Source organism: Sarcophilus harrisii, chromosome 2 (genome assembly GCF_902635505.1).
Source record: "Sarcophilus harrisii chromosome 2, mSarHar1.11, whole genome shotgun sequence".
In the NCBI taxonomy this organism is placed as follows: Eukaryota; Metazoa; Chordata; class Mammalia; order Dasyuromorphia; family Dasyuridae; genus Sarcophilus; species Sarcophilus harrisii.
The window spans coordinates 481,324,058-481,341,496 of NC_045427.1; the positions used below are offsets into that span (position 1 = coordinate 481,324,058).

At 37.5% G+C, this 17,439-nt stretch overlaps 1 protein-coding gene across 10 annotated transcripts in view; it reads left to right on the forward strand.

Moving 5' to 3' along the window:
- USP20 (ubiquitin specific peptidase 20) overlaps positions 1-17,439 on the forward strand; it is a 49,026-nt gene that overhangs the window by 9,403 nt on the left and 22,184 nt on the right. For all 10 annotated transcript variants that reach the window (XM_031954812.1, XM_031954813.1, XM_031954807.1 and 7 more), the window contains 9 exons: positions 3,796-3,894; positions 5,088-5,184; positions 9,823-9,876; positions 10,995-11,057; positions 11,256-11,387; positions 11,902-11,998; positions 12,112-12,181; positions 14,158-14,271; positions 15,406-15,484. In XM_031954812.1, the coding sequence (XP_031810672.1) occupies positions 5,104-5,184; positions 9,823-9,876; positions 10,995-11,057; positions 11,256-11,387; positions 11,902-11,998; positions 12,112-12,181; positions 14,158-14,271; positions 15,406-15,484 (690 nt within the window). In that variant the 5' untranslated portion in view covers positions 3,796-3,894; positions 5,088-5,103. The remainder of the gene's footprint in view (positions 1-3,795; positions 3,895-5,087; positions 5,185-9,822; positions 9,877-10,994; positions 11,058-11,255; positions 11,388-11,901; positions 11,999-12,111; positions 12,182-14,157; positions 14,272-15,405; positions 15,485-17,439) is intronic.

The window sequence follows — 17,439 nt, forward strand, 5'->3', positions numbered from 1 at the left end:
TGATTGTATTGATGAGGGGAGTCCCTAAACTCTTTCTCTTTCTCTCTCTCTGACTTTGGGAATGAACCATGAGGTAGAGCACTTGAGAAGCTCCTTCAAGAAGAAATTCTCCTTGAACCTGCCTCTGTGAGACCAAAGATAAACCAAGGGAACCAAGATAAAGTGATTTATCTTGGTGGGACCAGTTGAAGTAATCTCAATTAGCTGGAAATCTAGATTTCTATTGACCCTTATTGACCCTTACTCCCAGTAAGTGGTCTGATCTAGGCCTGGGGGCAGTAACAACCTTGAGGGAATCTCATTGTCTTGAAACTTCTGTCTCAGATTTCCTTATAAAAACAGCAATTTTCAACTCATTTCTTTGCAGAGGACCTAATATGCCATGCCAAGGAAACTCTCTCTCCCTGGCATAGCTGCAACCCTCTGCCCGCTGAAATGATATTCTCTTTCAGCGTTACCCTCTCTTTATCTTGCCTATTTCCTTTACAAGACTTTATACTTCTCTGTTGGGATTTCTCTACTAGAAACTTTACTTCTCTGTCAAGACCTTGCTACTAAGGAATTCAGTCTTTCTATTCATGCATAGCAAAGACTGACTTCCCAATGCCAATAATAAATTTCTTTTACCTATTAGGTTTTCAGGTTTGTAAATTCCTTTATGAAGGACCTCTGCACCATCAGAAGGGGATTCCCACAACTGCCTGCCATGTGCCAGATTTCAAGGGAATTTAGGGGAGCCAAACCTCTTCATTTGGTTTCTTGAACCCTGAACCTGCCACTAACCTCATCATTTAACTCAACCACTGGGAACCCAAATCAAATCATTTCCATTTCTTTTCTGCCAAACTCTTATTCCTAGCTTTTATTTCTATGAAGAGTATCATCATCTGAGTTTAATATCTTGGGTTATACTTGACTTTTCTCTCTCTAGCTCCTATATTCAATCAATTTCCAAGTCTTGCCATTCTTTTTCTACATCTCTTGCACCTAGATTCTGTAAACTTATTAGTCTCAACTCTAGTCTAGGCTTTTACTATCTCTTGCCTGCATAATTGCAATAGTCTTATAGTTGTTTTTGTTTTTTTTTTCTGCCTGTAGTCATTCCCTTTTCTAGCCCATTCTCTACACAGTTGCCAAATTGTTATCCCCCAATTAGATCTGACTATGTTACCACCCTACTCAAAAGCTTCTGTAGTTCTGTTGCATCTAGGATAAAATACAAACTCCTCAGCCTAGCTTTTGAAGTCCTTGTGATATTATTCCCATCTACATTTTCCTTCTCAATTACTATTCTTTTCTTTCTTGCTCCATAAGAATGGATTACTAATTGTTCTTCACACCATGACATCCTTTCTCTCACCTTTGCACTAGTGATTACAGGTGTGGAGGAACTTAATCATTCTTCTCCTTCAAACTCTTAGAATCCCTAACTTCCTTTAGAGCTTGGCTCTAGTGCATTCTCCCAAATAAGACTTTTTGTGTTCTCCCCGGTTATACTACTGCACCCTCTCATCTTTGAAATTGCTTTGTATAAATTTTGGTTTTTTGGTTTCTAGTACACATATTTTCCAGAAAAATGTAAACTCCTTAAGGGAAAAGCATGTTGCTTTTTAATTTTTTTTAATCTTTGCACATTCAGCTTCATTCTTCGCATTTAGTTCATAATAAATGCTGGTTGAATTGATTTGTTCTGAAGTAGTTAAAAGTCTAAACTGTGAAGAGAGAATCTATGCAAAGGTATATAACTTTTCAGTAAAGCATAAATACTAAATGAGTGTGATAGCCTCTGGGGAGAAATTTTTAAAAATGCTGCTTATTCTGTTTTAGGGGATGGAAAGATCAGGAATTTAGAACTTGAAGCCAATCATTGTCCTGTGATTTGCAGATTCAATTTAAATATTGTTCCCTTCCAAGTGCCATTCCTTTTTCAAACAGTTCTTTTTTAGGTACTCTAGTCCTCCCAGGGAATTGGAGAAGGGGTGGATGGCATTTGTTGTTGCCACAATTTGAAATCTTAAAAACTTTGAAGGATGAAGTGAATTATAATAGGTTTGTGTTTCTGGAGATTTAGGGAAATTCCAAAGGATAGCCACTTGAAACAAAGTATGATTGATGAGCTAGGATGGACTGTTTGATAAAAAGCCAAGCCCATCCTAATTGAAGGGATGTGAAGCTGGACCCAAAAGGGAAAAGAAAAGAATACCATTTCTGGGCCAGGACTAACAGCCACTGCTCTGAATCCACATATCCTCCTGTAGCCTCTGTGGAATTCTCCTTAAGAGGTCTGAAGGAATCTGGTGAAGTCCAGAGGCCAGATAATCTTGATAAGAGAAATCAGTCTTAGAAATTAAAGGTCTATTTGGCTTTATTGTTTGAATGCTTCAGTTTGCATGGTGAACTACCCTTGATGGAACTTCAATCCAGGTCTCAGATCTCAAACTAGATTGTTTTTATTTTTATTTTATTTTATTTTTTGCTTATTTTGCTGAGGCAATTGGGGTTAAATGACTTGCCCAGGGTCACACAGGAAGTATTAAATGTCTGAGGTCACAGTTGAACTCAGGTCCTCCTGACTTCAGGGCTGGTGCTGTATCCACTGCACCACCTAGCTATCCCTAGATTCGTTTTAGAGAATTATATGAAGTAGCTAAAAGCTAAGTGACTTGCACAGAATCATATAGTTAGCAAATGTAGAGAGGAGATTTAAATCGAGGTTTTTCCAATTCCAAACTATTATAACCTACTTCATCCTTCAAAGTTTTTGAGGCTCCAGACTATGGCTACAACCAATTCCACATACCCCTTCTTCAACTCTCTGGGAGGGCTAATGTTCCTAATAAAGAAGTTTGAAAAAGGAATGGCAGTTAGAAGGGAACACAGGACAATGATTGGCTTCAAGTTTTAAATTCCTGATTTCAAATTTCTTAACCAAAGGTTTTTGAACTTTTTAAAAAATGCTTTGATAACTATATTTAAATATAATTAATTTCTTTTATACTTAGTATATTGTATTTTATGCATTGAAAAATATGATTCTCAGAAAAGTTCTATTGGCTTCCCCATAATACACAGAGGTTAAGAACCCCAGCTCTGGAGTGTGGCATTTTATAGAAAACGACTGTAAGTCCTGTCTTATGGGGGTTTGTTAAATATTGCTTACCTGATATTAGAGGCATCTTAAAAAAATTTTTTTTTTAAATCTGCATAGGTCTATTAAACCAGGCAGCTAGATGGCCAGGGGATGGAGCCCTGGACTTGGAGTGAGAAAGACTTGAGTTTAAATCCTGTTGTAGACTAGCTGATGACCCTGGTTAAGGCCACTTACCCTCCCTAAGCCTCAACATATCCATCAAATGGGAATAAAATATCACTGAGCACAGAGGGTTGTGATGAGGGTTAAATGAAATCATATATGTAAAGCACTTGGTAAATCTTAAAAAGCAATATTCATGTTAATTCATTTTTAGTCATGTTATAACCCCGGCTGGGGTTTTCTTGATAGAGGTGCCAGAGTGTTTTGTCATTTCCTTCTCCAGCTTAAGTTACAGGTGGGAAACTGAGCCAGAGAAGATGAAGTGACTTGCTCAGGATCACATAGCCAATAAGTATCTGAGGCCAAATTCAAACTCAGGAAGATGAGTCCAAGAGAGCCAGGCCTAGTGCTCCATCCACTGCTCTGCTTAGCTGTTCCAAATATACATGTTGTTATTAATATTATTGTTTATTATATATTAATATTAATAAAAGTTATTTTTTAAGATAATGAAAGACTGGTATTTGTTTTCTTTTTTCTAGGCTCTTTGGTATAATCCTGATCAGCTTCTTCCAAAGAAGCTGAAACATTGAATCATCTATAGGAGAATGCTTACAACTGCTCAGTGGATTCACTTAGAGGTATGGCAAACCAGATTCTCACAGGTGATGGATGAAGTTGTTCGTTCATGACAATGATGAAGCCAGCTTTAGAGATCTATGTGATTTCTGTTAAAATACAGAAGAGCTACATTGTTATTATATATATTGTTCTTTTGTCTGAATTAGTCCTGCTTTTATAAATAGATTCACTTACTAGTTTAATGAAAGCAGATTAAATGCCTTTATATGCAGTGCCTTTGACAAGGTACTTGAACTCTGCTTTGGCTTCTTAGATTTAGAAAGTTGTTTCTGAATGACATTTTCCAAAAGGAATCCTTAGTAAGAGCTGATTATGTTGCTTTTACTACTATTTGTCATTGTTTAATAATTTCAGGTACTCCTTTTGATGAAGTTGTTCACCGAATATAAAACATTTTGTTTGTCTAGAGGAATATTTAGGAAAATTTGGATAGAAATGTCTGATCTTTTTTCTCTGTAGTTCTTATAAATATAACCAACTTTCTTTTTTTTGGGGGGGGGGGAAATTAGTTTATTTTTATTTATTTTTTAATTTAATAGCCTTTTATTTACAGGTTATATGCATGGGTAACTTTACAGCATTAACTATTGCCAAACCTCTTGTTCCAATTTTTCACCTCTTACCCCCCACTCCCTCCCCCAGATGGCAGGATGACCAGTAGATGTTAAATATATTAAAATATAAATTAGATACACAATAAGTATACATGACCAAACTGTTATTTTGCTGTACAAAAAGAATCAGACTCTGAAATATTTTACAATTAGCTTGTGAAGGAAATAAAAAATGCAGGTGGGCATAAATATAGGGATTGGGAATTCAATGTAATGGTTTTTAGTCATCTCTCAGAGTTCTTTCTCTGGGCGTAGCTGGTTCAGTTCATTACTGCTCCATTGGAAATGATTTGGTTGATCTCATTGCTGAGGATGGCCAGGTCCATCAGAACTGATAACCAACTTTCTTGTATTGCTCCCTAGCAGTTATCAAGGAGAATATTCACTGGGCTAAAAGATTTGCCCAGTCTTGGGCAATCTTGAATAAAAGATTTGATTCAATCTAAAAAAACAAAACAAAAAAACCAGTAGCAAACATTGTCTAGTTTTGAGCATATGGGTGTTTGTATTAGTAGTTAACTTTTTTTCTCCTGTGAAATGAGGCTAATCAACTAAAGATGGCTTTTATATCCTCTTAGGTGCAATAGGGTAAGAATGGGAGACTCCCGGGAATTTTGCCCTCACCTTGATTCTATAGGTGAGGTCACCAAAGAGGACTTACTACTGAAATCCAAGGTAAGATGTCACACTTTTATAGGAGATGGGGTCTAGTTATTGGACTTGCTCTTGGAGTCCATAAATGACCTGTATCAGACCTCCTGATGCCAATTTCTTGTGTCCTCATTCTCCTTCAATCTTTTGAGCAAATGGAAATATCGACATCCTGTTAGAAGGCTGTTTTCCTGGTGATGTATTCTAATGGCCGACCATGATGAGTTGGATCAGTTTGATTTTAATTTAGCTAATGGTAATGCTTTCAAGCCATTGGCATTTGGAAATAATATGTAAATACTAATACAAAGGAATAACTAAGCACTCATTGGGGATTTGGTAAAGTCATTTAAAATGAAAAGATTAAGGCATCATTGGGCAAAATACTTCATATATCTTCTGTTGCCCAGAAAGTGCCGGTTGGTCCTTTTATCCTTCTTTCGTACAACCCTTTGTAGAATGTGGTATGAGATGAAAGCACCCTAATCTCTTTCTAAGTGAATTATTTTTCTGAGTATTAGAAGAACATTTGTGAGTGCCACATTTTAAAGGACATATAAATTAGCTTGTGTCCAAAAGAGTACAAGGCCTTTGAAAGCCATGTTACAAGAGCGATCAAAGTAATGAACTCCCATTTTTGGAAACACCTAAGCAAAGACCTGCTTCCAGAATCTTTGTAAATGGAATTCTCAGTGTGGGACTTGCGATTCAGGGTCTTTTAAGGTCCTTTTCATCTCTTAAGAGTTTATGATTTGGAGCAGCTAAGATGGCACAATCGATAGAGCACCAGCCCTGGAGTCAGGAGAATGTAAGTTCAAATCTGGCCATTTTTCTGGTGATCTACACATCTCTAGAACTTCTGTTTACTTTCAAGAGTATCATGAAATTCTTGAAACAAAATTAACTTTAAATAATAAAATACTTAGAGGAGAAAAGTATGGCATAAAATCAAACAAGATATAAAATACGCTGAAATTCCAAAACTGTTGAAAATCATAGGTGTTTATGTTCACTTTCTCTATAGCATGAATTGGACCCAAAACAGAATATTTTTATAATTTACCTTCAAGAACAGACTTAATTTCCCTTTAATCAGTGATTACCAATTTAGTGACTGTTTTCTAACAGTAGCCTTTTAAATCTCAGGGCTTTTTTCTAGATGTTTTCTTAGATTTTTATTTTACGTGTCTTATATTCTTTTAAAACTAACCAAACAAAAAATAGTTCTTGAGTCTTCTGATAGAAGCCTGTATAACCTCTGGGTGTGATTTGGAATATCTCTCAGAATTAATGAGGTATGCAGTGGAGATGGAAATTTAGGCTGGGAACTGTGCCACCTGTATTGTTTTTGTTTCTACCACTACTATTAGACTTTGAATTGATCACCTTACCCTCTCTCAATCTCTCTCTATCTTCACTTCTAAAATGAAGGCATTGTGTGCATTATCTTATGTTTTTGCTTTAAGGCTATACAGCAGTGGTATCAAACTCAAATAGAAACGGGGGCCATTAAACAAGTAGGTAAGGATCCCTGTCCACTACATATTGACTGAGAAAACCAACCATATTGTTCTATTGTATTTTTACATATTTTGCTAACTATTTCCCAATTACATTTTTATCTGGGACAGCCTGAGCTTTCCATGTAACACCTCTGCTTATAAGGTTTCTAATGATTGGATCACATAGACAGTCAAATCCTACTATCATTAGCTTCTGGAGACAAATAATAAGACATCCACTTTTATATTTGAACTGTTTGCCCCTCTGTCAAAATTAAAGCCTGTGTGTTTTTATTTATCTATGGCTTGTTCTTTTTAGATTTGTTTAATCAAGTCCTGCCTCTGGGGACTTCCCATAGGTTATTACCTATGACTTCTTTTTAATGCGGATTCCTTAGTCTTGTTTCAACAGCTGACCATTGGCCATTTTGGGGCACCTAAGTGATAAAATGGATATAGTAGGCTTCCCCTTTGGAAAACTTGAATTCAAATGTAGCTTCAGATATATCTTAGTTATATGACTATGAGCAAATCACTCTACCTTTCTTTTCCTCAGTTTCCTGAACTATAAAATGGGGAAAACAGCATCTGCCTCCCAGGGTTTTTGTGAGAATCAAATGAGATAATTAGCACTTAGCAGAGTGCCTGGCACATAGTAGACTTTGTATAAATGCTAATTGCCATTATTATTTGAACTGGGTGTCTCATATGCAGTGTATCCCAAACTGAACTTGTTCTTTTTTTCCCCCAAACACTATGTCCTTCTCAGCTTCCCTGTTACTGGGGAGGACACTGCCATCCTCTCAGCCCCCCAGGCCAAAGACCATATCCAAACTTGTCATTGCTGCCTTCCCAGCATTGCTTGGTGACCTCATCAGTGACCTGTGACTAAATTTCTTTCTCTCTCTCTCTCTCTGTCTCTGTCTGTCTCTCTCTCTCTCTCTCTCCTGGTGATTCTCAAATCTGCTTATCCAGCCCTAAGGTCTCTTATCTCTTAACTGCCTGTTGGCCATCTCAAACTAGATGTGACATCTTAAACTCATCATGTCCAGAACTGAACTCATTTTATTCAACTCCCATTTCCTCTGCTATTATTGTCAAGAGCAACACTATCCTCCAGTCACCAGGTACATAGCCTAGGGTTTGACCCCAGCTCCTCACCAGCCCCACAAATCCAATCTGGGCCCCCAAACTGTAGTTTTTACCTTCATTCCCTCTCCCTTCTGACAATGTCACCCTCTATTACAGGCTCTTATTACCTCATGCCTGGATTATTGCTATGGTTTGGTGGCGGGTCTCTCTGCCTCAAGTCTCTCCCCAGTCTATTATGTTCTACACTAAGTGGCCAAAGAGGTTTTTCTAATACACGGGTCTCTCCATTGCATATTTAGAGCTCCCTGTTACTTCCCTCCGTGATCAAACCCCACATTTTCTGTTTATCATTTAGAGTACTTAATCTGTCTGTCCAGCATTTACTTTCTGGACTTCTTATACTTTCTCTCCTCCATGTATGCCATTATTCAATGATACTGGTCTTTTTGCCAGTCCTTGCACATAACACTTGATTTCACAATTCCCTGTCTTTTTACTGGCTGTCTTCCACACTTGGAACTTTGCTCAAATCTTGCTTTCAGGAGATGTTTCTCATTCCCTTTACCTTTCCCTCAGTGCTAATGCCTTCTACTTATATTACATTTATAATGGGAGTGTGTGTGTGTGTGTGTGTGTGTGTACATAAGAACACACATATATATATGTAGTACGTAGTTACTGGTGTCTTGTATCTCCCTTGAGAATCTAAACTCCCTGAGGCCAGAAACCAGGTTTATACCTTTCTTTGTATCCCTAGTGCTGATACAAAGCAAATACTTGATAAATGCTTGTTTATTAACTGATCAATATGGAATAATCAGAATATGGGATGTCCAAACAGGATTTCAGCCTGATCCCAGGGATGATGTGATTAACCAGTTGAAAGCTGACAATATACATTACATTCTGCCATCCATTACGAGACTTTAATGCCTTGATATCTACCCTCTCCTCCTGAAACTTCTCCCATTCCTTTTCTGCATCCCCTTCTGCATCAATGTTATGCTCCTCTGAGGTAGTCTTAGTCTAATTGCTACCAAGTACACTACCACCACCTCAGCTCAGGTTTTCATCACCTTTCCCCTGAACTATTGCCTTGTCTTCTGATTGGTCTTCCATCCTCAAATCTCTTCCACACTTCAATCCATCCTTCCACATAGCCAGCAAAATTATTTTCCTAAAGTTCAGATGTAATCATAACATTCATTTACTCAATAAATTTCATGGGCTTCTTACTGATTCTACGGTCCAATATTAATCTTTATTTCATTTTTTATCAAATTTTATTTTTGTATAAGTTTTATAATATACAAAATTATTAGTATAATAACACACATACATAATACATAAAAAAGTAGATATATGCATATAAAGAGTATCTGCTCAAATGTTTTTTAATGTTAGGGATTCATGATCATAAAAATTTGGAGACCATTGGTATAAAGCACAAGACTGAGATGTTAATGCTTGGGGTGATTAGAAGGGCATCATAGTAGAAAGAGTCTTTCCCAGAACATGAAGAAGCCTGGCTCTAGGTCTGTCTTTGCCACTGACTGAATTAGATAGGTTGCTTCCTTTCTCTGGACCCAAGTTTCCTTCTCTATAAAATGAAGAAATGGTTTGTAAAGTCCCTTACAGCTCTTATATTCTGTATTCTGTGGCTCAGCTCTCCACTGGCTCTAGAGGATGGATTTGTTGGCTGGGACCTTTACATAGTTCCTCCTCTCAGGATGTCAGGTCTGAAGTTACAGGTCGCCCTTGGGGCTGCAGGTAGTAGGACTGCAGAACTGTGTATAATCTAAGTACCAGGGTGCCAGTGGGAAAGCCCAGAGCTTATGTATTGACAAGTCTGAGGATTTCATCTGGCTGAGATTTGCAGACATTTAAAGTGGGAAATTGAATATTTTTTTGCTAGAGAACAACAGAAGTGATTCCACCTCATAGACTTGTACTGACTGACTCACCCAAATACTGGATGATTTCTGGGTCACTCGTAGACTTAAGCAAAAGCTCTGAGGGACTCCTGCAACTTCTCAAAAGAAATTCTTTTTCTTTTGCATGTACAAAGGGAACTTGCCAGTCCTGTGGAGCAGGAGGACCGAACCTCTGGGCCTGTCTCCAGGTAAAACAACTCAAGGTTTTTCACAGGCTAGTGATGTTTACAAGTTAGGTAGTCTATCTCCCTAAAACCTTTAAATAGAAAATAGGTTCTATCAGTTCAGATGTAGTTCTAAGTAACAAAATCAAGAGGGCACCAGAGGAAAAGAAATTCAGGGCACATGACGTTACTTATTCACGTCTCTTCATGGAAAGATGGGAAGCTCCTAAGAAAGGGCTACACCCTGTTGTATTCTAGCCAGTCACCCAAATGACAGGCTCTGACTGTGCACATGTTGTATTAGTTCTGTGAAAAGTATGGAAAATGATAAGAAATGAAGCTGTAATTCCTTGAGGAGGCAAGACAACCCCTTGAAAAATGAAGAAGAGTGTGATTAAGTGCCAACTGCGAGGTAAAGATGAATGGCACTGAGTACTGAGTACTCAGGAAGTACTGAGTACTAAGTAAAGTGAAACCAGTCTTTGAATTGAGGTGATTGGAGAAAACTTTATGTCACAAATAGGATTATATTGGACCTTTGAAGCAGCCATATTATTTGGAGGAATTAGGGAAGATATTCTAGGAATGGGAAATGGCATAATTATACTCAGGCAGATTACAAATCACATATCTTAAGAAAAAGACATTCTCTACTCTCCCATGACTCTCCCAGGAAGTAGAAGAGGGAATGAGAAAACTCTTTTAATGGAGATAAGATGGTTAGAAGAAAAGATCTGTTATGGGACCATAGCAGGGTCATCTCCCCCTATGCATAGCATAGTATTGAAAATGTAGCCACCCTATTAGGGTGGCTACTGATCCTTTTTAATTGCAAGGGAAGAAGAGTTCTTGGTCATGAAAGGGTCTTAAAGGGCCCAAAGCTGATCTTTCTGTAGAATCCTAGGCATGTGCCCTTCATCGTTTGAGATGATAAATATTCCCAATTTTAGTTCACTTTTAGAATTTGAAATCAAAAAAACTCAGCAATGTCCAGTTCAGGGTTGTATCAAGAGTTCGAAAGAAGTATAATAGTAATCTAGATGCTAAATAGTAATTTAGGGTGCAGTTATTTATTTGGTCTTGATTTCCTAAGCTGCTTAGCATTTGCTTCTACTAACTCATTTCCTTTTCTGTTCTCCTAGGTTGCTTGCCCTTATGTTGGATGTGGAGAATCTTTTGCTGACCATAGCACTATTCATGCACAGGTGAACCTTCCCCTTCAGGCCCCTCTAACTGGGTGGAGGAGGAAAGAGAACAGCCCTTACTTAGTAGGTTGTCCAAAGAGTTTACCAAATTTTATTAGCAGTTACACAGAGCCGGACTATGGCAGGAGTCCATGTAGCTAAAAGGCCTTCAAGCTCATAACCTTATATGACTATTCAGCTACTCCTTTCACTTTCTAGGCCAAAAAGCACAATCTGACTGTGAACCTCACCACTTTCCGTGTATGGTGTTATGCTTGTGAAAAGGAAGTCTTCTTGGATCAGAGGTTAGCAGCACCCCCACCAGCTCCACCATCCAAGTTCTCAGAGCAGGTAGGTCTTAACACTATTCAATCTGTAGATATTTCTCTAGTACCTCCTATGTATTAGGTTTTTCAACTTGCCCCAACATTATTCTTTTTTAAAAAAAAAAAGTTGGCTTTTTTCAGCCCAAAAGGCACTTGTAATGTTTTAGACAAAGCATAGCCCTAAACACTGGGGAAACTTAAATTGGATTCTTGTGAGTATACATGTGATTTTGGGCATGTCATTTCTTTTGGATCTGAATTCCCTTTCTGGCATAGAATAAACACTTCCTGTCCTCAGCTTTCCTAGAATATCTGAGTTTTTTTGGAGAAGAGCACTGTTGAAAAACAAAGTAATGTTGCTAAGCAAACTTTTTCATCTCTTTCTAGTAAGTGCTTTTATATTTAAGGTTTTTGCCTCAGTATGTGTATATGTATGTATACACATATGTATACATAACTATTGTATATAGATAGACATATCTATAGCTTTCTCAAGTGAAGTGTATGTATTGCTCTTTTCTTCTGGGTCTTTCATATAGGAAACTCCTTTGCCTTCTCACCCTTTGAAGGCTGTCCCTATTGCAGTAGCTGATGAAGGGGAATCTGAGTCTGAGGATGATGACTTGAAACCTCGAGGTAATAGCCCACTTTAAAGAGTTAAGCTGTCTACTTTGAGTCTGAAGCATGCATATGAGCTTGTGGTATCAAAATTCTCATGTCCCTCTTTCATTCCTTTCCTGCTTTTGTAGGCCTGACTGGTTTGAAAAACCTTGGGAATTCTTGCTACATGAATGCAGCCCTCCAGGCACTCTCCAACTGGTAAGTAATCAGGACACCTGAGAGATGATAGGAGATTAAGGAACCTAAGGCTCCTCCAAGACACAGTATAAGGAAACAAATGAATACCTGGGTATGTGTTGAAACTGGGGGAAGCACTCTGTAAAGAGATATATCAACAGGGACATAGCCAGAGGACTCCTTTGGGAGGAAATATAAGTTTCATGGAGTTCAGATCTGAAGGAACTAGAATGGCAATAGAACTAACTGGGAAGAGACTGCAATGTTTGATTTGTCAGATTAAGAGTCCTCTTGGCTATCTTCCCCAGGGCTTTAGAGCTTCATCATGCTGGCATCAGCAGGCCCTGCTCTGGGTAGGACTTCTGACTCAGGACAGGTCAATCTCTTATAAATAAATATTCTCAACTTCCCATTCCTCTTCAGTCCACATATTTTAATCATTTGCCAAATCTTGTCAGTTCTACTTCCATTCCCTTCTCTCTGCTGCCTAATTTTTCTCCTGACCTATTGTGGTAGCCTCCTAATGAGTCTGCAGTCTCTCTGAGCCCTCCTCCAGACAACTCACAGCTTAGTGATTTCCCCAAATCCATAGGCCTATGTCACCACCACCCCTCACGAAGCTCTAATGACCTATGACTTCTTGGGATCAAACACAGATTCCTCAGTTTGGATTTAAAGTCCTTCACAAACTGATTCAAACCTACATTTCTGACCGTTTTATGCCTTCTCCCCTCCATGGATTCTGTTATCCAGCTAAGCTTGCTATCTTTTTTCTGTCTCTGTTTTGTGACATTCCATCTTTCATATCAGGATCTTTGCTCCAGCTACTTTCTATACTTGGAAATCATTCCTGTTGTGCCTCCTCTATCTCCTTTACCACTCAGTTCAGGCACCTTCTGCATGAGGATTTTCCCTCTTTCCCCTCTCCTGTGTGTGTGTATGTGTATACAGACACACGTGCATAGTAGTATATATTACATGTTCATGTGTATGTACACACACACACACACACACACATATACATGCTATGCTACTCCTTCAATAGAATGTAAGTTCCTTGGGGACAAGGCCTATTATTTACATTTTTGTCTTTGTATCTTTGGTGCCTAGCACATGATGAGTACTTAATGAATGCATATTATGTGACTGATTGAACCATTCCATTTCTTTATCCAGCTTTGTTAAGCTCTGAGAATTATTCAGGAGAGCAGTGTTTTAGATGCTGATGTATCGATAGCAGTTGATATTTTGTGTGAGAAAGAATAAATGATGTAGTTAGTGTAAAGATCAATGGACTTGGAACCATTTACTAGCTGTGGGTAACTGGGGTAAAGTACGTAACTTTGGGATGCTTTGGTTTCCTTGTCTATAAAATGGGGATGATAAATGCATTCAAATTTCTAAAGAAGTTAAATGAGTTACAAGAAGAAATACTCAATAAAACTATACTAACAGGGGACCTCATCTTTCCCTCCTCAGAACTTAATAAATCTAACCACAAAGTAAACAAGAAAGAAGTTAAAGTGGTGAATTGAATTTTAGGAAAGTTGGATATAGTAGACCTCTAGAGGAAAGTGAATGGGGATGAAAGGAATGTGCTTTTTTTCTCAGCAGTATATGGCACCAAAAATGGGGATGATAATACTTGTTTCCTTATCTTTACAAGCTTATTGTGAAGATAGGGCTTGATTAGGTTCTCACTGGCATTGTTAGAAAGCTTGAAGATTTACATACTTAGTACTTTCCTTATGCTAATTGGGAGTACAATCCTCTTGTATAAATAAGTAAATTTGAAGCTTAGAGAAAGTAAATAAATTGTCCATAGTCAAAGGGTCACAACCTGAATACACACTACTGTGATTTGGAATCTGAAGCTGTTCCCACCATGCTGTGCTGTCTTTATCTGGGCTTCCTGTTAATCCTGCCAGATATTTCTTTGATGAATTAATATATGTTCTTCCTATCAATCCTCTCGTTTGTTTTTACTCCCTCTCTAGTCCCCCTTTGACCCAGTTCTTCTTGGAGTGTGGAGGATTGGTGAGAACTGACAAGAAACCAGCCCTATGCAAAAGTTACCAGAAGCTTGTCTCAGAGGTCTGGCACAAGAAGCGGTGAGTGTGCTTCTGGCTCAGGCAGATGAGGGGAGAGAGAAGGTGGTCCCTCAAGTTCTGATCCAGGAGGGAAATGGATGTCAAGTTTTTTCTTTTTTTTCAGATTGAATTGGCTCTGTAGTAGCTTTGTAAATGGGGTAGAATTTAGTTATTTTTCCATTTTCCTTACTTCAAGTCATTTCCCTTGAATAACTTCCTGGTGGGATAGGGACAGCTTTGCAAAGAACTATCTATCTGTCCTCCAAAGAAAAGTCAAAGATCTAAATGGAATAAAGCCAGATCTAGGTTGTGTGAATTCATGGCTTTTCAGCCATAGTCTAGAACTCTTCAGTAATTTAAAGAGAGTTGATCTCTCTGTCAGAGGGAGCTAACCCATATTGGACATGCCTTAGGCAGGCCTCTGAGACTACAAGGTGCACAACAGGTAATAACTTCAATAGATAGAGGAACTTTGGCATTTCATCACTGTCGGCGCCTTACACTGATAAAATCAGTGGATTTTGGAGGCAAAAGATTGTGGGAACTTTTACAAGGAAACTGGTGTACTCTGCCCTCTCTCTCCTGAGAGAAGCATTGTGTTGTAATCATCAGAGTCTTGGCGTATCAGTTCCCAAAACCTTCATACAGATTCTGCCTCTGACACTTCTCTGAATCTGTTTCCTTTTCTCTAAAATAGGGACATTTTAGAGAATATAAAGGACTGCAGATTTTAAGGCACCATAGAAATGACAGGTATTATTATTTATAATAAATTTATTAATAATCATCATTACTAGTCCACATACTGATAAAATTTAATCAATTATTCATGTTTCTTAGACACTGCTGATAATAGTTGATATCATGTATGAGAAAGAATAAATAATGTAGTTAGTGCAAAGATCAGCCCATAAACTGCAGCCAAGAGCTCTTCAGTAACTTGGAGAGCCTTAATGTTGTCCTTTTTGGCTTGCACTGTTCACTCCTGCTAATACAGCCTGGCTGAGATGATGTGGTTCATATTGTTCCATTAAAGACAAATATCTCTCCATATGCAGACTTGTGTGGCTCCTGGCCCTGTTTTATTCTGAGTAATTGCGTTGTCACAAAGGGCAGGGGGGGACAAGATGAGAACTGTCACTTCTTTTTCCACAGGCCCAGCTATGTGGTACCTACCAGTCTCTCCCATGGAATCAAGTTGGTCAATCCCATGTTTCGAGGTTATGCACAGCAGGTAGGCCACCTGAGAAGTCCAGTGTAAAGCCCAAGAACTTTAACCAGATTTAGTATTAAGAAATAGAATATGAATATCACTTATTGGTTGAATCCTGAAACAAACTTGCAAACGATCTTTCTTTTTTAAAATATAGAACTGAAATTAATTCGTTATAATTTGTGGCATTGAAACCAATCAAACATTTATTAGGCGTCAACTATGGCAAGGCACATATAAGGAGCTCCCAAATGGGATCATAGGGAGTCAGCATGACTAATCAACTAAACATCATTACCAACATATATACTGGTTGTTGTGCCAAGCACTCAAGATAAAACAAAAAAATGTAAAAATAATCTGTTTTAATGGAGGAGGATACCATGTACATAGATAGTTACATATAAGTTACATATAGGATACATGAGGAAAAATAAATATATGGAACAATAGATGGAAAGCAGCCTTGGAATAATCCAGAAAGGCATCCTGAAAATGCTCATCTTTTTTTTTGTTGTTGTTGTTTTAAATTTTCTCCTTCCCTCCATACTCTCTCAGCCATTGAGAGAGCAAGAAATATGATAGCTGTTATACATATAAAGTCACATAAAACATTTTCATATTAGCCACATTGGGCTAATGAAATCAATTAAAGAGAAAATAATATGCTTCAATCTGTGTTCAGAGTCCATTAGTTCTCAGTCTGAAGATGGATAACATTTTTCGTTGTAAGTTCTTTGGAATTGTTATGGATCATTGTGTTGATAAGAGTTTTTTAAGTCTTTCACAGTTGATTATCATTATGATATTTCTGTTAATTATAAACACTGTTCTTGAAAAAAATGATTATTTCTTTCTTGTATTTAACAACTAATTCTTGAATTAGAATCAAAATTTTTCTCCTTTTCTACTTTCTCATTCAGAAATCAATCCCTGTAGGTTACTCAGGTGGCCTTTGAAGTGCAGGGCTAATAATGAGAGAGAGAACCCAGATCTATTCAAAAGATAAAATTAGGTTAATTGATGGATCCTAGCCCATTGTGTTTTACTCAGACTAGTCTGGGAAAATATGGATTCTCCCTTTTCTCAGAGGGGTGATATGACTCCAGATTTGACTAAATCAAATGATCAGTTCTGTACACCAGATCTTTGATGGAATAGGTCTACTTCTCATTATAATATTTATTCTTATTAATTGTTAACCAGTCAGAGTTGATTTCCACCTTTAGGAACATCCACTTTTCCAAGGGTATATCAGTTGAATATTAATGAGGAATCTTTGGTCTTAGAGAGATGACCAAATGACCATCCTTTTATTAATGATATACTAGCATTTTTATTAACAGAATGATTAATTACTCAGAAATTATGTGTCTCAAACTTTTTATGTCACATGGTTCTGCTTACTTTACTCTATATCTGTTGATATGTCTTTTTAGGTTTTCTCTGAAACCATCCCTTTCATTCTTTCTTAAAGCACACAATTATATGCCATCCATTCTCCAATTGATGGACATTGCTTCAGTTCCCCAACCTGGCCCTTGTGCATGATTTTTGTTATGTATTGCTATAATCTTGCATTAAAATTTTTGCATCAATTTTTATTAAGGAAATTGGGTCTGTATTTTTCTTTCTCTGTTTTTACTTTCCCTGGATTAGTTATTAAAATGATCTTTGTGTCATACAAGGTATTTGGTGAATTCTTTCATTACTTATTTTTTCAAACAGTTTATGTGTAACTGGTATTATTATTCTTGAAATGTTTGGTAGAATTCGTTGGTAAATCTTTCTAGTTGTGGGTTTCTTGATTGTAATGGAGTTCATTTATGGCTTTTGATCAATTTCTTTTCTAAAAGGATTGTTTTAAGTGTTCTATTTCCTATTCTATAAGCCTGAGCAATTTATGTTTTGTAGATATTCAACTATTTCATTTATATTGTCATTTTAATTATCATAAAATTGAACAAAATATTTCC